Here is a 24,658-nt window from a genome sequence, read left to right as displayed (position 1 = left end):
GCTAGCAGCCTGGAAGCCGGAAGAGGCAGGGAGGGCTGGAGGCAAGGAGGGCTGGGGACCTTGAAGTCCAGCAGCAGGGAGTCCAGCCAGAGGCACTGGACCTGGGGGCAGAGCTGGGCTCCAGGGACTTTTTCAGAGAAATGCAGAGCCCTTGGGCGAGGCCACTGGGGAAATAAGAGGAGCAGACGAGAGAGGCTGGAGCATTGAGTGGGGGGAAGCAAGGCAAGGGGAGCGGTGACCACAGCAGCACGGGAGGCTGCAGGGCCCTGCTGGAGTGGGGACGCCCAGCTGGGACAAGAGACCAGTGCCTGTCCTCGCTGCCTCTCTCAGCAACAGGAACTGCTGCCCACCAGTGCCCCCAGGGGCCAGACCCCATAGGGCAGCAGAGTCACTCAGGGACCAGGTCAGCCAGCCCCAAGGCCTTGTGCCCCTGGGGTCCCCAGGCCCTTCCTGGGGCTACTTCGAGACGCACGGGGCCATCCTGTGATGCTCAGCCCAGAAGGGCTTTGGTAGGTGCTCAATGTCCAAACAGCAGAAGCACCTCAGTGACTCACATTGCATCTCCTGGCCACTACCTGTAAAAAGTCCCGGGGCAGGGGGAAGGCAGGGCTGGGCTGAGGGCCTAGTGCCACCAGCAGTTAGGCCCAGCACCCCCGCAGAGCAGAGGGCAGAGACAGACTCACTGCCTGAAATGCACAGGCCAGACCTGCCTTTATGACACTTTCTTCTTTGCCCCTATGAATTACAGTAATATTGTCTCACAGCTTCACAGATGACCAGTCTCCCCCTCAGGCTGAAAGCCTGGCAGGGCAGTAGCTCCCTTGGTTGGGCAAAGAATGGAAAAAGAAAAGGCTAGAAGGCTGCCTCTTGCCACCAGCTGGCTGTGCCGATTGAGCTATGCCCCTCCAGCTGTCTGGGCCTCTCTCAGTTTCCCACTACTTTGATGAGGTTAGATGATCTCTAAAGTGCCATGTGCTCGAATGTCCTGAGATTGTCTGGGAAGATCATATGCTACCTGAACCCCAGGGTAGAGTCCCAGCAGCCCTGCAGGGCCTCAGATGGAGGCAAGGGCACAGGGCTGCAGTCCTCCAAGGAAACGGGTGGGCTCAAACACCCAGGGTCCCTGTCCGGGCTGTGTGACCTCAGGCAGGCTCTGAACTCTCTAAGCCTCAGATTTTCAAACTCTGGAAAATGCAGACAAAGCCACTTTCCACAAAGACGCGACGCTGCATGGTAACAGCAGGACTCAGCAAATATCCCAGTTATACCTGCGCGGTGGGCCATTATTACTACACCGCCCCTACTACCACTCTACACTGGGAAACCCCCTCAGGACCGGTTCATTCACACACTCACGGCCTGACTCTGCCTACCCTTCTATCCCAAGAGACCAAGCCTCTTGTGGGCCCCAGTCACCTCTAAATAGAGGTGAGCAGAGGTTAGCTGGACTTCAGCCTTCAGGGTTTTATATTTCCATCTTCAATGGGGGCTTATCCAGCACTTTCAAATGGTAATGGATGTGGCCTTGGTGAAACAGAAGCGATCTTGGGACTAGAAGGGTAAACATTTATAATGTGTAATTCAGGAATTTGCTAATTGTCCTTCATTTTGATCTTCTGCCATTTTTCCTGGAATCTCTGTCCGACATACATTTCATGGCAAGGACGCAGAGATGCCAGGAGCAGGCCGTGGAGGCTGCTGGCATCCAACCTGGACACCTGGACTGGCCCTCCTCCCACCTGCCCACCTCCACCCCAGGCCTCCCTGCCCCAGACATCACTCAAGGCAGGAGGCCCGTGGCACTCAATCTTTTATTTTCTTAAACTGTACACAAACGTAAAATACTTTAACAGCAAGTCTATGGGAAAATTGTTTGGTTTTAAATTATTATGAAACAGAACCTAAGGGGAGCTTTATTAAATAAACATAAAGATGGGATTTAAGGATACACACCTGCATTCTATCATAGTCATTTTTACTCTACCTTCTGGGTGCGTAAGGATGGAAAAGACACATCAAACCGAATAAACAAAATCCATTCATACCCTGAAACATTGGCAGGCCACTCAAGGGACTGTTCAGAACGTCTACCTCATCTCAGATGGCCTCACCGTCTAATAAAATTAAAACTGATCTGTTGGCCTCTTTGGTTCCAAAATTATGTATAATACATTTAACTGTATTCATTTTTTTTTTTTTGCTGCTATAAAAATAACTTCTTTTTTCAAATGGCAGTTTCTGACTAATCATGCAACTAAATCAGTGCAAACATTAAAAGCAATCATTCGCTTAAAAAAGAAGCAAAGGATTTCATTTCAAGTATAAAAAATATAAAAAGAGTCGTACGAGTCCAGTTTCGTCTAGTGTGGGTCAACCCTTTAAATTGCATAGTTCACGTGGCACTTGGACATCTAGAGGGCGAGCGAGTTCGGTGCTCGGCCAAGGACCACTTCTGGACACACGCAGATCGGCAAGTGCTATGTCATGTGCGTTCAGGCAGGTCTGCAAGTGCTATGCGGGCGGGCGGGCGGGCGGGCAGGTGAGTGGGCAGGGGCCACGTCCATGGCGGGCCCTGATGGCTGGGGCCCACATGGGCAACTTCTGCAAATTAGCTGAAAGCCTTCCTCATCTCTCCAAGACCAACTAGGCTGCTCCCCTCCCTTAGCCTCTGCTGAGGGGACACCCCTCACCTTCAGCAGTTCAAGAGTGCCTCCTCCCCGTCATTTCCTCCTGCAGTCTCATCCCCTTGCCTAGGGGTCATTCCCACCCCTCCCCAAACCAGTCCTAGAGGAATGTCCCCAGTGAAGGGCACAGATTGCAACTTTTTTTCTTTCCATTTAGAATAATTCAGATTTTCACTTAAAAGGTCATACCTGGTAGAAAAGTCCTTTTTCAGTTATACAACTGGCAAGGATGACCTGTTGACTGTTGGAGATCAGTTAAAGCATCAAATTTAGCCCCCTCTTCTCTCCCTCCCTCCCCACCCCAAAAACAAACACACACATAAGTCATGTCAGAGGCCCAAGCGACAAACAGTCAAACACGGTCATTGCCCCTGCTCCCAGGTCTCTGACGGGTTGTGTCCTTTCTGGGTCTGTTTCCCTCGACAAGGGCATGGAAGGACAGGCTCCCCGGGCCTTGGAGCACGAAGGATCCCAGGCTGGGGAAGCAGCAGACATCGAGCCAGGCAGAGCAGGCCTGGTAAAAGCCACGGGGCACACGCAGCCTCCGCCTGGCTGCGCTCCCCACCCCTGCATCTGCTTTTCCTCTCCGTGGCTCGCTCTCTCTCTCTCTCTGTGTCTCTGTCTTTGTGCTTTTATGTGTGCTCGGAAGGCGCAATTCAGAGTGGCCGGGCCAGCTGGTGGGAATGGTGGCTGCTCACCCCATTCTCTCCGACTGACAGGCATTTGTAGCTAAGCTGCCATTTGTCACCGCATCCATTTGCTGGTATCCTGGAGGCTGCTGTGTGGGTGGCAGGATGCGTCTGGCTGTGCGTGGCTACGTGTGCATTTTAAAGTATTTCATGTCAGTTGAGGGTTCTCGCTCTGGTTTTGACTGGTTGCTCTATGAAGTTGTAGAAAAGTATCTCAGGCCGCACCCTGGCACTATCTCCACAGCCCAACAGAATGACTGTGCTCAACCCACCGTGTACCCCCGTTCCCGCAGGGGCTGGAAGAAGCCCACCCGGGACTGTCCTCCGTGCCCCAGCACCGTGCCCCTGCCTTGCACTGTCAGGCGCAGCCGCACTCCTCCACAATCATGTTGGGCACGTCCCGCTTGACGATGTTGTACTCATCATCAAAGTATAGCATGGACATGGTACTCAGCTTGGTGGGGATGCAGCAGGAGTTCACCGCGCCGGGGTTCAGGCCCCGCATGCGGTACTGGTTCACCACAGCTGTGTGGAAGGAGGAGGCGGAGCCGGGGACCCCTGCCAGGTAGGCTGGGCAGCTGCCCTCACAGTAGTTCCCGTAGTAGCCGGTGGGTGCGATGATCCAGTCATTCCAGCCGATGAGGCGGAAGTCAATGAAGAACTGTTGCCTGCAACAGAGGTTCGTCCGGCCATCGCACTCCAGGCCTCGCTTGCGAATGCGGTGCCTGCTGTCGCCCAGCCGAGCCTGCACCACCACGAAGGGCCGGTGCGACTCTTCGCCTGGGTCCACGAACACCGGCACCACGGCCAGCTCCTGGCAGCTGTCACACTGCACGTCTAGGTTGAGCCGCCGCTCGCCCCGCTCAAACAAGGCCTGGATGGCCTCCGTGAGCGGGAAGGTATGCCAGCCGCTGCGCTTGAGGTCCACCCTCTTCTCCACCATGTTCCACCTGTCACCATGGCCCTGCTCCTGGAAGTACACTTTGACCCGCACCTTCCGCCGGCTGCCCTTCTCCAGGACGTAGGGCAGGAGTTTCAGGTAAAGCCATAAGCTGGCCTGGACCACAAACAGGTTCTGGTTGCCTTCATTGGAGATGAAGAAGTATAGGCGGACCCGGGAGGAGGCGAGGCCATCTGCGGAAAAGGGGAAGAGCGAGCCAAGTTAATTCAAGGGGAACACGAGGCAATGGGGGAAACGCACTCTGCTGCAGGATGCTGGAATGCAACTCGCCACACAGCTGGAAAACGTTATTGACCAGAAATACCGTTCTTGGGGCCAGGGCCTCTGACTGTAACCTGGGAGAGGCAGAGAAAATCATTTCCCATTGAGAAACCCGGACCAGGTTAGGGCTGGAGGGTCCGGGCCTATCAAATCCTGCCTCACCTCTCCCAGGCCAGGGCTCCCTGGAGACAGGCTGTCAGGCCTCAAAGCACAACAGAAGAACTTGTCAGGGGGCCAAGATCTTAACAAGTTGTTATGGGTATCTGTGAAATCTGAAAAACAAAACCAGGATCGCAGGGAGGATTTTGGGGTGGGTGGTTTTAGTAGGGCTTTTTCTTTTTTTCTTTTTTTTTTTTGGTTAACTTAGTGCATTGCAAAATCAAGCTGAGCCACCTACTGCCTCTTTCCAGTGTTTACCTAAGTATGATCTGATCCAACCCCCAGTGGAACCTCCACTGCAAACAAGCAGGCTCTGCTCAGGTTTCTGACATAGGAACGCGTGCTTTGCAGGCTGCAGAGCCTAGCCCTTATTTCCGAGTAGTTTCAAGGGACAGGACATTCAGCCTTAAAACTTGAGGTCCAATCCTTTGACAAGACTCTGGCTCCCCGTTAATGGCACGTTCAAAATCTCCAAGGAGTAGGGGAACTAGCTTGTTAATTTTCTCAATAATTCAGCTCAACAAGAAGGAGGCTGTGCCAATCAAGAGATGACTCCCCTCTCATCCTACATTTCAGTGACCCTTCCCTCTGACAATCTACGTTTTCCTTTCCTTTTTTTTTTTTTTTTTTTTTTTTTTTTTCCAGGAAGAACAAATAACGAAACTCTGTGGTCAGGGCTGGTTTTATCAAACCTCCTACCATGCCCCTCCCAAGCCCCTACACCTCAGGCCTCGCCTGGCTCCTCTAATAACACTGACATCTGACTTTGAAATGGGGGAAACTGCAGCCTTAAAAGCTGGTCTTGGACGAGCTGCCTGTGACCTGAATCTGTTATTTATAAGTCAAAGAGCTGGCTCCGTGAAACGGACCAGAAATATAACAGCCCCCGCTGTCATTTTGTGCCACCGGGACCAAAAGGCCTCCTCGACCTTCCAGAATCACATTTCTAACTCTGGGCCCCAAAGCACCTTTTAATCCGAGCCCTCTAATTGCATGGCGAGCTTTCCCTGACTCACTTTAGTGGACAGCTAAAACGGCAATGCATTTCTTTCTAAGCACAAACCAGCCCCGATTGTCTCTGCTTTTCTCCACACCCGGCCATGCAAAACTTTTCATCCCTTTTCATCCCCAGGCTGCCTGCTGCCTGGGGGGGTGGGGGGCATTTACAGTCAGGGGCACAACCGCTCCCCCCACCCAGGCTCCCCGCTTGCCCCCGCCCTGACTGCACCGGGGCTTCCCCCTCTGCGACCTTCTCCGCAGTCCCCTCGGCACAAATGGGGCCGAGCTCCAGGCACAAAAGCCAGCCTGGCTCATTCAAGTCCTGAAAAGGACAGCGGAGTCGAAAGCACTTGCAGCATTTTGGCGCGGGCACATTTTTCTTCTTCTTTTAAAGTTCCGAAAGATTTTTCTCTCCCTGATTTTTATATTTAGACAGTGTTAGAGATTTGCAATCTGGGGCCGAGTGGGGGGGGTGCGGATTCCAGAAAGGAGCCATACCCTTTGTTAACTACGACTCTGCGCCTCTCGGGCGAGGGGTCTGCTGCAGCTGCCAGGCAAGCCGAAAGGCACGGGGCTGTCCCCGAGCCGCGGCTTTCTCTGTGTAAATGATGGACCTGTTGAGAAGCCTGCCTTCCGCCCGATTCCAGTGCCCACACAATCGGAAGAGAGGTTGCCTAGCTCTCCCCAGCGAGGCTTCAGCAATCCTGGCAAGCCCACGCCGCCGGTGATGGAAGCGGCCCCAGGGGCCTCTCACGCAGGCACACACACACACACACACAGACACACACACAGACACACACATACTCTCTCTCTCCTCCGGCCCACGTATATCAACAAGCACACACATCTCCATCCACACTGCTGAGCCTACACTCCGATCGTGGGAAACAAAAACATTAAGCAATCACCAACCAAGTGCCCGCAGAGCCAGGGCCGCGCGCATCTGCCGGGAGGGGGACGCGCGCCCAGAGGCGCTGGGGCCCGATTCCGGAGAGCAGGGGTGGAGGGCCAGGCGCTCGGCGGCGGGGGGTTGAGGCACCAGGAAGGGGGTCTGCGGCCTGGGGGAAGAGGACTGCAACCCGGGCGGAGCGCGCAGGGCCACGGCCGAAGGAGCCCTCCCGGGAGTCCGGGCTGCCCCCAGGGCGCGCGGGCTGCGGCGGCGGCGGCGGCGGCAGCAGCAGCCGGAGCTGGCAAGGAGAGGGAAAGCGGGAGCGAGCGGGGACCGCGGCAGACAGCCGGAGGACCGGACCCACCTGTCTCGGCGAAGCTGATGATTTCGGAAACGCGCTCCTGGCCGTCGGCGCCCGGGCTGGCGTGGCCGTCGAGGTGCGGGATCTCCACGCGGCCGTCCTCGCGCACCTTGCCCGCGTGCAGTTTGCGCAGGGCCGTGACCATGGCGGCCTTGGGCACGGCGTGCGTGATGTTGGGCCGGCCCCGCATCTGCAGGCGGCTCAAGATGTGCCGCTTCACCGCCTCCAGGAAGTCGCCGTCCACTCGGCCGAGCTCCTCCGGCCGCCGGAAGCCGCCGCACGACGTACAGGTGTCCTGCGAGCCGCCCGGAGCTCCGGGTGGCGGGGGTGGCGGCGGCGCGGCAGGCGACGGCGGGGGCGTGGGTGAGCCCCAGGCCTCAGGCCCCAGCCAGCCGGCCGCCAGCAGCAGAAGGCAGGCGGCCCCCAGCGCCCGACCGGGCAGCCCGTCCATGGTGCGCCGCTGGCGACGAGGGCGCCCGCCGCGAGGCGAGCCGAGCCGAGCGCAGGGCCGGGCTCCGGGCTCCGGGCGCGCCGCCCCGCCCCGCCCCCGCCCGGGCCTCCGCCCGCCCGCCTGCCGGGAGGGCCGCCGCCGGCTCACAGGGGGAGGGGGCCGGCCGGGCCGCGGGGGTTCCCGCGCGGCGGGGAAGGGGCGCCGAGGGCCCCGGGGGCCCGAGGGGCGCGCCGGACGAGGCGGAGGTCGCGGGTCACTGCTGCACGGGCGTCTCGGGGCGCCTCGGCATCTGCAGCCTTCTCCCCATCCTCTCCGCGTCGGGGGCCCCGCAGCCCCGGCTCGGGTGAAGCGAAAGCAGCGGCAGTGGGAGCGGCGGTTCGGCCGGCGGCCGGGGAAGGTGGCGAAAGAGCAGGTCCACGCAACTTGGCCGAGACGGAAGCGAAGGCGCTGGAGCCCCCCGGAGCGGAGCCGGGCGCGGCTTGGCGCGGCGCTGCGGCGGGCGCTGCGGCGGGGCCCCGCGCTAGCACCTGAGCGCCTCGCCCTCACTGCCTCGCGCCGGGAAGGGCCGCCGGCGGCGGAGACGGGCAGGTCGTCCTCGCCGCGGGCCGGCGGGCAGTGGCGCGGAGCAAGCGCGGTGCCCGGGAGAGCCGGCCGCGCGGGCCCGCTCACAGGCGGCGCCGAGCCCTCGGCCGCGGGCCCTGCAGTCCTCCCGGCGCGTCACACGGCAAAGTTGTCTCCAGGCTCCCTGGGCGTCGCATCCACGGGCGGGCGGGCGGCCGCAGCGCGCTTCGCCGTGGCCTCTGCTCCGCCCGCCTCCTCGCAGCCTCCCTCCTTCCTTCCCTCCGCCTGCCTGCGCGGCCCGGCCGGGCGCGGGGCTCCGGGCGAGGAAGGCGAGGAGGAGGCAGGGCCCTTCTCGCCCCTGTCTCTTCTGCCTGCCGCGGCGGCCGCGAGGTCGGCTCGAGCGCCGAAAAGTCTCGCAGCGTCCCCGGGTGCGGTGCCCTCGCTCGCGCTCGCACTGGCACCCGCCGCAGGGCCGGGAGAGAGCGGGCGGGCGGCGGCGGCGTCCCCGCGCCGAGCCGCGGTACGGAGTGCGGAGCTCGCCAAGGAGGAGTTCTTCTCTTTGCCCTCTCTTCTTTTACTCTCCCCGTTTTTTCTCCCAAGGGGGAAAAAAGCCGCACAATCTCCGTATGTGCGCGCGCGTTGAGATAGACGTTGGCAGAAAAAAGGGGGGGAGGGAGGGTGTCGTCCTGCCCGTGCGAGAGGAGACGGTCCGTGCCTCCCCGCTCGGGCTTCCCGGGGTGGGGGGAGGAGGGGAAGGCGGAATCTGTTCAGGTTGGGGCTGCTCGCTCCCCGCGCTCACCCCCGCTTCCCACCGCTTTTTTCCTTTCTGCCTTCGCGAGAAGGAGGGGCGACCCGGCCCTCTCCCCTCCCCTCCCCTCCCACCCCCCGCAATGCCCGGCTACTTTTGCTACCTCGAAACTTTCCCACCACGTGGGCGCCCCGGACCCTTGCCCAGTTAGGCGGCCAGCGGCACCGACGGGCTCCGGGCGCTGGATCCGGGCGCTCCTCCCGGCCCACCGCCCCCTCCCCGCGGCCGCGCAGGCCCTGCGCCTGTCCCAGCCGCCGCCCTCCCCAACCGGCAGAGGCGACTCCCGCCGCCGTGGCCGCCCCCGGCCCTCCCGGGGCGCTCCCTCGCGGCCGAGCCTGGCGAGGCGAGGGTGGTGCGGCGCGGCCTGGGACGCTAGAGGCAGGCTCCGCCGGCGGCTGCCGCTCCCGGGCTGCAGTGCCCTCACCTAGCGCCCTGGGCCGCCGTCGCACTGGCCCAGGAGTGGGCCCTGCGGGCTGGAGGGCGGGAAGGCAGTAGCCGCTGGAGGCCTGGCCAGCAGCTGCCTCTGCTGGGCCAGGAGGAACTCCCCGATTGTGCGGTATCCCAGGCGCGCGGCCCGGAGGCCACTGAGCCTCAGGGCTTGCGGGGCTGGCAGGGTCTACAGTACCCCACCCCCACTCCCCGGCAATACCCACTTTCGCCAGCTGACAAACTTTGGCTTCACTCAGACCCGGGTTCCACTCAGGCTCAGCCACTGTCAGCTTTGCAAGAGTGACCTTGGATAGAGTCCTCACCTTTCCTAGCCCCAACCTCCTCTTCTGTGAAGGGACAGTAACACCTGTATCACACGGGCTGGGTGGGAGGCCCAGCGAGGCAACTGCGCCACGCTCGTCACACAACCCGATAAAGGATGGTTCTAGGGTCACCGTTCTCAGGCCACCTGACAAGGGACACTGTCAGTGGAAACCTGACTTTCAGACCCGTCCAGGGCCCCAAGTGCAGTGCGCTCCCCTGGCCTTCTTCACGCCCCCACCCGGGTCTGGGGCCGCATGACAATGCCCACAGGACACGGAGCCGTGGCCTGTTCCCTCGCAACGGGCTAGACTCAAGGCAGAAGCACGATGGGAGGTCATCCTGGCTTTCCTAGGATATTGGGGAATCGGGGACGTCGGAGGCGGAGCGTGGCCTCCTGCCCCCGCCTCCCACCGCCAGCCTCTTGGGCCAGCCCTGCCACCGTGGAGCTCGGCCGGGACCGCAGGCCCGCGGCGGCCAGCAAGTCTGGAGGCCGAGCGCCCCCTCCCTCCCAATCGGAGGAACCGACCCAAAGCTGGCGGGCAAAACTAGGGCGGGTGTGAATTTGCCTACCCAAGTCAGAAGCGGGATCCAGGAGGATCCCCGAGATGGCAGCCCTTCTACCTCCTTAGAACCTCCACCAGGGCCAGAGTCTCTGCTCTCCCATCAGGTTGCCCTTGCCCTGCCTGGGAGCCTGTGGCCCGGGAGCCTCTGCCTCCTGGGAAGCACCTCCTGCATGGTGGCCTTGAGCCAGGCTGGCCATCTCCTGGTTTTGCTTGCATCTGCCCACCCGGCTGTCTCCATCATCACAGCCACCAGCCACTTGACAAACTCATTCTCAGGCTCTCAGAGCCAGCCCAGTCTCTCCTCCTTGGCGAAGCCTTCCCTGGCTTGTGCCCTTACAGTTTTTTTACTTGTGCCCTGTATAGTTTTTTTTACCTAAGTGAGGCTCTCAGCCCAGTGCCTGGCTGTTACCTCCTCCCTTGTCTGTTTCCTGCATGGGAAGCAGGCCTCCTGGGCCCTATCTGGTGCCAGACCTGCGGACCTGGCAGATGATCGGGAAGAACTTATTGAAGTAATGATTGAATGAATGAATGAGAGAAGCCATAGAGCCAATGAAGGAGTTCGAAACCCCCACTCCCCAACACAAGTGCTCGCAGGAGTGTTCCTGGTGAGCTTTTCTCATTGCCAGCCCCACCTGGGCTGGACAGGGCTGTGGAAAGGGAGAGAATATGGCTGAGGGTTCCCTGCCTTCAAGCCTTCAAGAAGGTGCAGCGTCCTGCCCACTGACCTGGCACCAGGGAGGGGCCAAAGCCACCGTGTGCTTGCTGGTGGGAGGAGGGAAGAGGAGGTTGGGAGGAGGGTCCACACTTTGCTCCCCTGGTGGAGGAGCTGTCAGCCCCGCTGCCAGTCATCTGCTGGGAGGGAACTGGGTCAAGCGGTAGTCAGAAACCATCTGCTCGAGAAGCTGGGATTATCCCGCCCTCTGCTGATCCCCCAGCCCACGGGAGCCAAGGGTGTAAATTGAGTTCTTCCAAATCACCTTGTGTTTCTTGGGGGGGGGGGTTCCTCATCCTCTCCTGAGGGGCAAGGACCTGTTCCTGTTGCTTCAAAGCCTCATTTAACACCGAGCTTGGTTCTCCTTGTACTGGTAAACTCAGCCTTCCATCTCGGCTAAGGATGTGACTCCGTCTGTCAGTTTTGAATACAATAATGCACATCAGTGCTGTAGCCAACACCCTCCAAGCAGCTGCAAGACCAGGCCGCCCTAATGCAGGATGCTGGCTCCCTGCTGCCTTCAAGGAACTCCTTGGAGAAGGCGGGAAGGAAACATGGCGACACTATAGATTCGAGCTTGCAGAAGATGGAAGAATACAGAGCACTTGCTCTCACGCTTTTTTTTTTTTTTTTTTTTTTTTTGCATAACCCATCACTATCTGTTGAGAACGATGAAAACGTCCAAAAGTGACAAGGCACACCATAAAAGTGAGCCTTAGGGCTCATTTGCAAAACGAATTGAGAACCCAGGTGCAGTTCTTGGCCCTGCAGCTCCTGCAAGTTGTGGAGTGGAGAGAAGGTCTTTGCACCAGTGGGCGCTAGCGTTCTGGCTGGAAGAAGGCCTCTGGCAGAGTTGGGCTTAGGGACCTGGCATTTATTTTTCTGTCACTGAAGCCACTGTTGCCAAGTTTCACCATCATATGTCACACCTCTCCAGAGCAACTCGATCTCTGCACAGAGGAGGTGCGTGCCAGGCCCAATGCAGCAGTGTCCTGCTCGGCCAGCAGCCCTGGACACTCATGATGGACGGCCTCAGCCTGGAGGCAAGTGGGAAGGAGAACCCAGCCAAGAGTGCCTCCCAGGTTGGGGGTCAAGCTGGCCTTTGTAAGAGCTCAGAGACCAACACGGAGCCCCACAGAATGCCCCCAAGGCCACCTCATGCCTTTGAGGTCACAGACTCAAGTCCTTGATGAAAGAGTGGGCATAGGAGGGGTATTTTGATAAGACAATCCTGTATTTCTTACCAGAGCAGCTGGGTGCCTCCTACCTCAGGAGGGCCCTGGCAGCCATCTACATCCATAAACCCAGCAGTGGGCTCAGTGAGGATGCTTATTATCTCTAGTACCTCATGGGCTCAGGGGGCCAAGACCTATGTTATTCATCTGTCACTGCCCAGTGTCCCGCACAGCACCTGCCTCGGTGACTGTTTATGAACTGAATGAAGTAGGGGCATCACGTGGGGCAAATGGAGGAGCTGAGGTGCCCAGCCATGGCTGGGCCAATACCCTGTAGGTCAGCAGCAGGCCCAGGACTCCAGCACAGGCCCTGCGTTCTGGTCAGCTCGGATGGCAAGCCACTCCGTGCTCCCAGGTGTGTGCTGCTGTCCCCTCCCAGCAGGTGTAAGCAGGTCGACACAGGCACAGCACACCTGCTCATGCCCCCTTTCCATTTCCTAAACAGGCTTTAACGCAAACGCATTTCGTAGGGCTACTCATCAATTGTGGTACTTTTGAGATGATGTCCTCAGTTCCCCAACTCCTGATACCTATTGTACGTCAGCAAGAACCATACAAACTCTTGTGTTCTGGGCCTCATTCTCAGGAAGACTGGGGAGCCTTGATGCAGCTAGCTAGCGAGGACCCACTTCTGGTTCATCCAGCAAGGGCCTTCAGACCAATTCATGGGGGTACTGGAGACTCTGTGATAGTAGAATTCAACATGTTTTGAACGTCCAGGAAATTTGTGAACATTCAGGAAATATTTCAACAGCAGGACCCATGAGGATGGCTGTCCAAGTTGGTGTATTTTCTAGAAAAAAAATAGAGGTGCTAAATACAGCAGTTGGTTAGTGGCCCACTTCAAATTGCTAACCACAAACTATTCCTAGCACAGAATTCCTTCCCCTTCATTCAGCAAATGCACTGAACTAGCTGCTGGAGATCCAGCAATGCCTAAGTCAGGGCCTGACACCCCCCACCCAAGTCTACTGGAAAGACCAATGCACGAGCAGGAAGATCCTCCCTCTCCCAGAGAGACCGCAGGGATAAAGCTGAGGGGGAGAGACAGTCTACCAGAGGTGTCTCAGGGGAGGCAGGATTCGAACTGAGCCATGAAGCACGAAGAGGCATTTTCCAGGTGGCCTCCAGGTGGACATGAGAGACACGAGGTGGGCAAAAACGGAGTTCCGTGGGATGAACTGTGTGAGTGTAGGTCTAGGGGAGGAACCAGGTCAAGTCCAGTGTAGCTCGGCCTGGGTTTGTCAGCCCAGAAAGAGGTGGTAAGGCCAGGAGGACGTGTGACCCCTTGCAGGGGTGTTTTAGGACAGTGGCAGCGCTCTTGTGCCTGAGAGACCCGGCCCATCGGGGAGGCAGTGAGGGCTAGCGTGAGAACCAAAAGGAAGGAAGGGGAGGGATTGAAGTCTTTCTGTTGGGACACAGGCCCAGGTAGCTCATGGGAGGAGGGGCTGAGCGAGAAGAGCTGAGGAGCCCCCTCCTCCCATTCCTGCCATGGGAGCTCCTGTAGATGGCTTCCAGGTGCCCGTGTGTGGCTGAGAACCCAGCAAGCTGGCTATTTTGCTACTTACAAAGGAAAAGTAGAGCATTTCTAAGGTTTCTTTGTTTAGGGTCTCCAAGCCCAATTCTAGGAGCACTTGGGAACCACTCTGGGAACACTTGGGTTCAAGTACCAAACTCCCCTTAAATGGCATGCCTCAGTCCTCAGCTGTTCTTGAACTTCGAACTGACCTTTTTTCCATCTACTCCTCAGAGGACAAGAAGTGACCTGCCCAGAGTTAGGGCGCGATGGCTCACGCCTGTAATCCCAGCACTTTGGGAGGCCGAGGTGGGTGGATCACAAGGTCAGGAGATCAAGACCATCCTGGCTAACACAGTGAAACCCTGTCTCTACTAAAAATACAAAAAATTAGCCGGGCGTGGTGGTGGGCGCCTGTAGTCCCAGCCACTCGGGAGGCTGAGGCAGGAGAATGGCGGGAACCCGGGAGGCGGAGCTTGCAGTGAGCCGAGATCGCGCCACTACACTCCAGCCTGAGCGACAGAGTGAGACTCCGTCTCAAAGAAAAAAAAAAAAGAAGTGACCTGCCTGTCCAATGGGCCACCAGCAAAGAAAAATGCACAGCTGACCCAAGACAGCATTTCTGAGGTTCTGATGGGTGACAGGGACAACACAGAAACCAAAGAAATTATGCTTGTCCACAGATGAGACATCCTTTTTGCTTTTTTGTTGTTGTTGGTAAGACGGAGTCTTGCTGTGTCACCAGGCTGGAGTGCAGTGGCATGATCTCAGCACACTGCAACCTCTGCCTCCCGGGTTCAAGCGATTCTCCTACCTCAGCCTCCCAAGTAGCTGGGACTATAGGCACGTGCCACCATGCCCGGCTAATTTTTGTATTTTTAGTATTGACAGGGTTTCACCATGTTGGACAGGATGGTCTTGATCCTCTGACTTTGTGATCCGCCCGCCTCGGCCTCCCCTTTTTTGCTTTTTCAACAGAACCAAGAAACTCATCAATCATGTCATGTATATGAAAACTGAGGACCTGTGTCTCCAACAGCCCACACCCCTTCAGCTGCAACCCTATGTTCCATATTCATGGAGCTCACTTCCTAGGAAGCTACCACAGTAAAGCAGCTCAAAAAGAGAGCCACCAAAATGTTGGGCTTCGCATAAGTTTTCCCCACCCTGACATAAGACTCTAATTGAATTTTCGCAGTCATTAAAATGGTCTCTGTCTCGCATTGAAGGGAACTCCGCTGGGGAAACCACTGTGGCCGTAGAAGGAGAAAAAAACAGCCATTGGCCGGGCGCGGTGGCTCACGCCTGTAATTCCAGCACTTTGGGAGGCCGAGGCGGGTAGATCACGAGGTCAGGAGATCGAGACCATCCTGGCTAACACGATGAAACCCTGTCTCTACTAAAAATACAAAAAACTAGCCGGGCGTGGTGGCAGGCACCTGTAGTCCCAGCTACTCGGGAGGCTGAGGCAGGAGAATGGCGTGAACCCAGGAGGCGAAGCTTGCAGTGAGCCGAGATTGTGCCACTGCACTTCAGCCTGGGTGACAGAGCGAGACTCCGTCTCAAAAAAAATAAATAAAAATAAAAATAAAAATAATAAAAAAAAGAAACAGCCATTAGCAGGTTCATCTTCCTGCAGCCAGGACCTATTGACTGGCTGGTAAAGCTCTGTTAATTTCAAGTCCTCTCAATGTTCAGACCTTTCCCTTTTGATCTGGGTGCTGGGCAGGCTCCTGGTTCATACCATGCTCCCTGTCTTTCCTCCTTCCCCACCCAAGCCCCCAAACCGCGAGTCAGGTGCTGGTCTGAGAAAGGAGGCATTTCTCACCTACCTCCCTAGCCCAGGTCATTCAACCTCTACAGTGTCTTCTCTTTCCCATATATTAGATTGTGGGTTGAAATGCCAGAGGAAAACAAAATGAATGAAAAGGGAAGGGTTTGATCTTTGCTTGATGGATTTATTTATATCTATTTAGGAGGCCCCACTGCGAAGGGGACAAAGTTTTAATTCTGGCCTATTGAAGGGCAAACAGCTATCGTGAACTTGCTGTCTGCATTGCTCCAAGATTCCCAGAGTCGAGCCACATGCATTCATGATGCCAATAGAACCGTGAACAGAGCCCAAGCCACCAGGCACTGTCCTCAACCGTCCACCTGTCAGCAGGGCCTGTCACGCAAATTGATCTCAAGCCAGGGACTGGAGGATGTGCCCTTCGACACCTTTCCAAAGAAAAGAAGAAAAAAAAGATGTAAAGATAGACCAGATAAATAGATAGCATCTTTAGGATGAAGAAATACAAACATTAAAATTTCATTTGACCTTCATCTCCCTTAGGGTGTCTAGTGTTTCTCATACCCCTACAACTTCCTACTGATTTAGAAATAACAGCACAGAGCAAGAAACTTAATTAGAAATAAAAAGAAGAACCTGCCAGGCATAGAAATACTGAAGCACTCATCAACTGACATTAAGTAACACTGGTCAAAAGAGGTGTCACACGCATTGTTACACAATCCCTTTAGGACATCATTTGTATCTGTACATAATGTAGTCAAACTGTTATTTACCTGAGCTCAGCTAACCATGAATCTTCTTGTAATTAAATCTATGAACACTGTCAGACACACTCACTGATCTTGTACACATTGGTGATAACTAGCCCTCCTCTCCAGCCACAGAATATATATATACACACACACACACACACACACATATATACACACACACACATATACACATATATATATGTGTGTGTATATATATGTATGTATATATATTTTGAGACAGAGTCTTGCTCTGTTGCCCAAACTAGACTGCAGTGGCATGATCTCAGCTCAATGCAACCTACACCTCCCAGGTTAAGCGATTCTCATGCCTCAGCCTTCCGAATAGCTGGGAGTACAGGCACCCACCACCATGCCTGGCTAATTATTGTATTTTTAGAAGTGACAGGGTTTCACCATATTGGTCAAGCTGGTCTCAAACTCCTGACCTCAGGTGATCCACCTGCCTTGGCCTCCCAAAGTGCTGGGATTACAGGCATGACCCACCGCACCCAGCCTCCAACCACAGAACATATTCTGAGTTCGGGGCCCCTCAGGATGGTCTTTAGCCCTTCCTGATGCCTCCAACTATTGCTCAAAAAGGTTCTTGTATTCATTCCACATGTCCGAAGAGGACCTAGTAGGAACAGAACACTGTGCCAGGCAATGACTGGGCTATGGCACTGTCCTGACTTCAGATCACTTAGCAGGGAGGGCAGACACCTTGGCAGCAAGCACCAAGCCCCGCAAAAGGCAGTACGGAGGGAGGAAATGAACAGGACAGGCCTTGGCACAGTGGAGCTTGCAGGAGATGGAGGGCCAATGGGAGCTTGCGGGAGAGCTGCCTGGGCCTGCGCTGGGGCTTAAGCCACCCCGGAGGAAGCAGGGCCCAGCCGGTCAGGGTCAGGGAACAGGATCTGGCCAGGGCCTTCCAGACAGCAGATTCCTAAAGGCCAGACTGGGGTCGCGGTGACTTTGCCGTGCTGCCACACCAGCCCTGAGCTGCTTCCTCTGCTCTGCTTTCATGGGACAGAAAAGAACCTTGGGCACTTAAGCCGTCACTATTTGGGGTTTTCCACTATGTGAAGCCAGACCTAATGTAACTGAGTCAAGAGGCATAGGGTTGAGAGGGGAGCTGGGGAGCAGGAGAAAAACGAAGATGAGAAACAGAAAGGGGCAGTCAGGGAGGTGGAAGGAAACCAGGACAGGGGATGTCCTGCAGCCAGGGGGTGGCCAGGGAGGCCAGGCACAGCAGGGTGGGCTCTGAAGGAGGCAGGAGAGGGCGCTGCAGGTGACAGTATGCAAGAGAGGGCAGGAGGTGGGTGGACTCTGAATGTACAAAGTGACTGGAACAGGGAAGACGCTGGGGATGCGTAAGGGCGTGGTCTGCCCTCCTGATTCAGGTCCACAGGGAGCCCGGAGCTGCGAGGCTTTTCAGCTGGGAAGCCCCCAAAAGTGGGTGCTAAGGGATGGCCGATGCAACTGGCTTCTGACTGACGATGCCGGAGCCGAGCAAACACTGGGGCTACTTCCTCAAGCAGGTGCTGCCTGCGCCCAGTCTGCCCTGGGTACGGGCTGTGCTGCTTTAGGAGTAAAGTGGTGGCAGCCAAGCCTGGTCCGTAAAACACGCAGACTGATGAGTTGCAGCTCCATGTGCGTTACAGTAGAAAGAACTTCATTTCTTTACTGCCTCACTCCTATCTTTCAGTATTTTTCAGTGGTTCTCCCCTATCCAGGAAAAACATCCGATTCCTTCTGCTGCCTAGGAGGCTTTTAATCCAGCCCCTGCCACCTCCAGCTTCCCATGAAGTAGCCCCTTCCTCCTGCCCCGCAACTCACTCACTGACTCTCTCTTCTCCAGCCACTGAAAGCTACTCCAATGGCCCTAACAGACCCTGGATCTCTAAAATGACCAATCTTCCCAGCTTGCCTGGGATGAAGGGTTTTCCTGGGCCACAGGACTTTCTGTGGTAAAACCAGGACAGTCCCAGACAAACCAGGTTGTGCTACATACCTCGCCCCTTCATATCTTTACATCTACTATTTGCTCAGCCTGCAGCTCCTTCCCCTGGACCTTGTCTGTGCGGAGAACACTCGACTCCATCCAAGCTTGCCTCCAGCATCACTGCCTCCCCGAAGCTTCTCCTAATCAGCCCCTGACTCTGTTAAAACCACAGAACCTACCACATGGTCCTCTGTGCCTTTTAGGTAGCCTGCATAGAACTCCAGCACAGTACTTCAATACTTTATTGTCTAGGCCGAGCGCGGTGGCTCACCCCTGTAATCCCAACACTTTGGGAGGCTGAGGCGGGCGAATCACTTGAGGTCAGGAGTTCGAGACCAGCCTGACCAACATGGGGAAACACCGCCGCTACTAAAAATACAAAAATTAGCCAGGCGTGGTGGCACACGCCTATAATCCCAGCTACTCAGGAGGCTGAGGCAGGAGAATAGCTTGAACCTGGGAGGTGGAGGTTGCAGTGAGCCAAGATCGTACCACTGCACTCCAGCCTGGGCGACAGAGCAATACTCCGTCTCAAAAAAAAAAAAAAGCTTTACTGTCTAGATGCGCTGCATTCTCTGTCATGCCCTCTAATGTCACACATGCCTGGTGAAATGTGGCCCTGATGCCAGACACCTGCCACTCTCCATTCTCCCTTCTCCCTCTCTCCCTCATCCAAACAATCACAAGCCCCTAGGACTCTGCCTTCTAAGTCTGTCCCAAAGCCTCCTGAGGCTGGCCGCAGTGTTCCTGTATTTTGGTACCTCAGTCTTCTATCTACACACACTCTTGTCCACTCTGAGCTTCCAGAGGACAAGGAGCTACGCTGTCTTTACATCCCAATGCTGCAGCAGGCCCAGCAAGTCGTGAGTGAGCCACAAGTGTTTGCTGGGCTATTTTCAAATACAGCAGAAGGGATTCTGTGATGTATGGCGACACCCAAGATGAGTTTTTTTCAGGAACTTCTGAAAAGTCATCTCATGCCACACATTCATTTAACACATAACTTACTAAACACCTATCATATGCAAAGCCTAGGAGCTAAAGCAGTGAACAAAACAGTCAAAACCTCTGTCCTCATGAAACTTACAATCCAAGGGGGGAAACAGGCAATAAGCATGTTTTACAAAGTAATCTCAAAGAGCGAAAAGTGCTATGACAATGTTTAAAGGAGCTTAAGGAGAAGCAGACTGGTTAGGGGCTACATAAGTCAGGAAAGGCCTCTCTGAAGAAGTCAAAAGATACAAAAGAAGAAGTCACAGAGATCTGGGGGAAGGGCTTCAAGATGGGACTAAGCTTAGAATGTTCAAGGAGCATTGAGGGAAAACCAGCATGCACAATACATGGCAAAGTTAGAATAGAGCGGTTGAAGGAACTTAGAGAGGTCGAGGCCAGATTACATCAAGCTTTGCAAGTTTTACTTCTTATGGTTAGATTCAATCAGCCTCAATCAGTGGCTAACACAAGATATTTCTTACATCAGAGAAGCTCAGAATTAATTACAAGCCTGGTATGATGACTCTGTGGTCATCTGGCAGCCCTGCTCCTTCTATCTCTCTTATGACATTTTTATCGTCAAGGTTGATTTATACCACAAGATGGCTGCTGGAGCACCATCCATCACGTCTCTATTCTAAGCAGTAGAAAGGAGGAAAGCATGGAATAGGAAAAATTCTGCATTCTCCCAGCCGAGCCAGCTCCCTTGAAAGGACAATACCAGAAGCCCCACTCAACAGCTCTGCTTTCATCTCACTCGCCACCCCTAGGTTATAAAGGAGGCTGGGAAATACAGGCATTTAACTGGGTACTGTGCTGCTCCAAATAAAAGAAGGGTTCAATCAGAAAGTAAGATACACAGAATAAATACTGGGTGTAAACCCAATCTCTACTAAAAATACAAAAATTAGCCGGGCGTGGTGACATGCACCTGTAGTCCTAGCTACTCGGGAGGCTGAGGCAGGAGAATTGCTTGAACCCGGGAGGCGGAGGTTGCAGTGAGCTGAGATCGTGCCATTGCACTCCAGGCTGGGTGACAAGAGTGAGAGTCCATCTCAAATAAATAAATAAATATTAAAAAGAATAAGTCCTGGGTGTGCCCAAGGGTGTGGAAAGGAGCTTGGGCTGCATTCTAACTACAATGAGAAGGATTTAAAAAGTGCTGCTATGATTTGATTTACCAGGTGAGAAGATTGCTCTGGTTACAGGTGGAGGGGAAACTATAGCCGGGAGGAGTGGAAGCAGGGAGATGAGTTAGGTGCTGTTGCAATAATCAGGTGAGAGATGAGGGTGGCTGGGCTAGCGCTTCAGCGTGGAGGTGGTGAGAAGTGGCTGGATTTGCCTCTGCTTGGGGGCTAGTGCTGACAGACCTGGCTGAAAGATTGGGTGTGGGTATGAAGGAAAGACAGACACAAGAAGATGAATCCAAGGTTACGGGGCTGAGCCAGGAGGAAGATGCCATTCATGGGGCAGGAAGGGATGGGGAGAGACCCAGGACAGTGAAAGTTTTGCTTGGGTATATTGCTTTTGAGAGGCCTGTTAGGTACCGAGTGCAACTGCTGAAGAAGTAGTTGGATGGGGAAGTTTGGGATTCGGGGCAGAGGTCATACCATTTTGGGAGCCACCAGTAAATGGCTGGTGTTGAAACCCAGGGGCCAAATGAGTTCGCTCAGTGAGAGGGTGTTGGTGAAGAAAAGAGGGCCAAGGAGGAACCCTGGGGCATTTTGGCCTTTGAAGGCCAGAGAGCCAGCAGAGGAGGAGGAACACAGGCCAGCATGGTGGAGAGGGAACGAGGGCCAAGTGCAAATGCTGCGAGCGTGGAGTACGATGAGAACAGGAATGCACCCGGGACTTGGCCACATGGAGATTGGTAGGGACCCTGATAAGAGCCAAGAACTGTCGAAGTCGAGTTGGGGAGGAAGGCCTCAGAAAGAATGGCTGATGAGCAAGTGGACCTGCCAGGAAATTCCTGTCAATGGTGGTGTCGCTGGGTAGGGCGGGAGAGAAATGCATGGAGCTAGAGGGAACGTGCAGTCGGGAGGGCTCCCCCACGAACAAGCCCTGGGGCTCCCATGCCTCCACCACCCGGCCGCAGTAGTCATTTCACAGTTCCTGTCACTTGCACTCCAGCACAGAGGACATCCGGGTACCAGAGTTTTTTCCACCCACTCCAAGGACTGGGCTCAGAGGAAACAATTAGAAGCCTCCAGTTACTCTCTGGGGCTCTAAGAGCTCCTATCTGGAGACCTGGCCCTCTGGGCTCAGCCGTTAACAAGAGCCCTCCCCTGTGTCCCCACGGTGACCGATCAAAGCGCTACCTGTAGTGAGTTATTTAAGGAGAAGAGCTGGGCTTATGGAGGAACCGTGGAAAGATCATAGGCTATCTTCAGAGAAGCTGCTGGTGGAATTCCCAAGTCTTTACTGGGTCTGGGGCTCGATTACCCACTCAGTGCCCAGCTGGTCATCATCATGTTAGCCAACCACCAGAGGGAAAAAAAAAATCGCCTCCAAAATGTATCAGCACCCTGGTCACCACCTTTGCTGTGAGATGAAACTACATCTGAAGAATATTTATTCTGGGGAGGGGAGAAGGGGAACGGCAGAATGGCTCATTTCAAACTTTAGTGGCTTTGTCTGCGTTTTGCTCAATCCCCAGCTAAAGGCTAAACTATCTGAACTCCAAACCAAAATAAATACACCTCTGAAGTTAAACAATGTTATTACATCAAGGCTGATGTAATGGTTCCAAACCATGAGAAAATAATATTCCAGCATAATGGGTCCCTCTGTTTTAGCCAGAAGGAAGGCTGGGCTTCTGGCTCCTTGTCAATTTGAATTTGGCGTTTTCTATCATTGTTGAGCTGGGTGTGTGTATCTGTGTGTGGGACCTAATTAACGATGCTTTAGGACTTGTGGTGTGAAAGTGTACAGATAGATATTAAAATATAATTGAGGGGTACAGAGTAGGTTTCTAGACCAACCCAAAGAAGGGCCCCTGCCTGCCCTACCCCTTGGGTCCCTCCCAGAATCAGCTTCCCCCAGAGTAACATTTAGGATTTTGATGGCTCCTCCAGGTTCAGGGGTGGAAAAAGGTTCTGTTCCATTGTGAGAGACAACTTCCAAATAAAAGAGAAAGTGGTACCCAGCCCCAGGAACATATCTGTACGTGCTGCTCTGCACCCTCGGGTGTATCCAGGCAGAAGGAGGCTTGCTCCCACCAACTGAGGTGAGCAGGGCACAGGCTTAACAAGGAACATCCACTTGGTTGACACTGCACCAATGGTGCCTACAGGCGTGCAGCCCCCACGTTCCTGCCAGCTCTGCCCCTGGGCTTGAGGGCTTGGTCCCTTGGGCTCTGTTCTCGTGTACACTTCACCAGGGTCAAGCCAGGCAGACGGTGCCTGGAAGACGCGCCCTCTCACCCTCCCCCAACTCGCTGGAGGCTGCCATAGGAAGACTTTGACATAGGGAGTCCCAGGGTGCCCAGTCAAGTTCACAAGCCAGAGACATCCGCCAACTAATGAAACTGAGCGCTTCTGATTTCAGGTTCTCTGTAGAGTGCAAAAGGCTTTTTGGTTTGGGGTGTTTTTTTTTTTTTTAACATATCATTCATCAACACCAACTGTCAACCACATGCAGAACTCACAGCTAGCCTCCGCCCCAGGCCCATGGGCTTCTTAATCAAATCGGGCCGAGGCATGCGTGGGGACAAACATTCATTGTGTCCTTTCTCATTGAATCCTTACCACAAAATTATCATTAATCCCTCTTTGCCGATGAGGAAACAGAGGCTCAGGGAGGTTTAGGAACTGGCCCGGGATTCCGTGTGTGGCGTCTGGCAGCGCTACAGACCTCATCTGTAAGATAGGAATGGCACCCCGCTCCGTGGACGCTGTGTCAGTTTGCTAGGGCTGCCCTAACAAAGTAGCACGGACGGGATGGCTCAAACAACAAAATGTATTTTCTCACAGTTCTGGAGGCTGGAGGTCCAAGATCAAGGTGTTGGCACGGTTGATTTCTCCTGCAGCCTCTCTCTTGGGCTTGCAGGTGGCCGTCCTCTCTCCGTGTCTTCACACGGTCTTCCCTTTGTCTGTGTCTGTGTCTTAATCTTCTCTTCTTATAAGGACACCAGTCATACTGGATTAGGGTCCAACCGTATGACCTCTTTTCACCTTGATTATCTCTTTAGAAGCCCTGTCTCCAAATACAGTCACCTTCTGAAGCACTGGGAGTTAAGGCTCGGACATAGGAGTTTTGAGGGGACGTGGCTCACAGCAGAGGTGCCAGCAGGGTCAAGGGAGATGAGGTAGGCTGAGCGCCTGGAGCTGTGTGTGCCCCGGCAGCCTCACTTCGGATGGTGCACAGCAGGTTCTAAGAACCACCACCTGTCTTTACTGGGTGCCTGCTCCACATCAGGCCGTGGCGGCTGTGGGATGGCCTGGATAGGAAAGTGCAGCGAAGACCAGCTCTTCCCAACACAGCGGAGCCATTCCAGAGAGCCAGAGCAGGCAGGCGGGGCTCTGCAAATATGTTCAATCCCCCACACCCCCGCCGACAGCACGAGACTGTGCAGGCCCTCCCGGTGCCCTACAACCTTGGGCTGGGACCTCTCTCCGATGGCCAAAGCAACCTGGACGCCCTCCAGTTCTCATTTCTCCCCTATCCCCATGCAGCACGTAGCGGGGGTCAGTAAGAATTTGTTGATTGAGTGAAGAGATGTAAGTTCTGACGGATTCACTCCTCCTGCTCTGCCCTCATTTCTTTCCTGCTGAAACTTCATTTCTTCCAGAACAAGAGGCTGAGCTCAGTAGGATTCTGGACTGGACTCACTGTCCACCAGCAGGGATGGGGCACTTTCCAGCTGGGGCTGCCCCTGGAGTGTCAGGCCCCTCGAAGACAGGCAGCGAGACCTCCCGAAAGCCCCACGCACGCACACACACTCTCCATTCTTGGCTCACTCCACCCTTGCAGCGAGGATGGCAGTCTTGTATTTCCCCCAACACACCAGCAGATGTTCAAGAGGGGCATCCAAAACCCCTCCGGGGACGAGCAGCAGCCACATCTGAAGCGAGAAAGTGTCAGCGCCTCCCGATGGAGGGGCTTGGAACAAGTTACCCGGGGGGAGGCTTCTCTGCAGGTTTTACCACCAGGCCCGACCCTCAGCTGTCTGGATCAGTTTAGGTGTGGTCTCACTTCAAGGCAGGAGGGAGAACTAGATGGCCTTTTGGGTCCCTTTCTGCCCTGGGATTTCAGGCAGACATTAACATCTGGGGAGTGACAGTAGCTGAGAGATCCCAGTGGCCCGAAGCCAGCAGTAACAGGGCGGCCCGGTCTGGGCAATCCACCTGGACCTAACCAACGGGTAGAGTTGCGAATAGCAACGAGTCCGCCAGGATTACCCATTTGACAAAGCAAGAAGCGGTGGATGGAGCTGCTCACCCTCCGAGGAGACAGGAGCAGGATCTCTGACTGCCTGGCGTGGTGTGTGTCCCTGCCGGCATCATGAGAGGCAGG

The 24,658-nt window shown here is 55.3% G+C and overlaps 1 protein-coding gene across 1 annotated transcript; it reads right to left on the bottom strand.

Annotated features, from left to right (window-relative positions):
* Nucleotides 1–1,792: 1,792 nt before the first annotated feature.
* INHBB (inhibin subunit beta B) lies at nt 1,793–7,505 on the bottom strand. Its single transcript, XM_050752714.1, has 2 exons — nt 7,007–7,505; nt 1,793–4,507 (listed from the first exon to the last, which is right to left on the bottom strand). The coding sequence occupies exons 1-2, from the start codon at nt 7,452–7,454 to the stop codon at nt 3,732–3,734; spliced, it is 1,224 nt and encodes a 407-aa protein (XP_050608671.1). The 5' UTR covers nt 7,455–7,505; the 3' UTR covers nt 1,793–3,731.
* Nucleotides 7,506–24,658: the final 17,153 nt, after the last annotated feature.

This window comes from Macaca thibetana, chromosome 12 (assembly GCF_024542745.1).
Source record: "Macaca thibetana thibetana isolate TM-01 chromosome 12, ASM2454274v1, whole genome shotgun sequence".
In the NCBI taxonomy this organism is placed as follows: domain Eukaryota; kingdom Metazoa; phylum Chordata; class Mammalia; order Primates; family Cercopithecidae; genus Macaca; species Macaca thibetana.
Note: the sequence above shows the minus strand (reverse complement) of the source record. Positions and strands in the feature narration are given on the sequence as shown.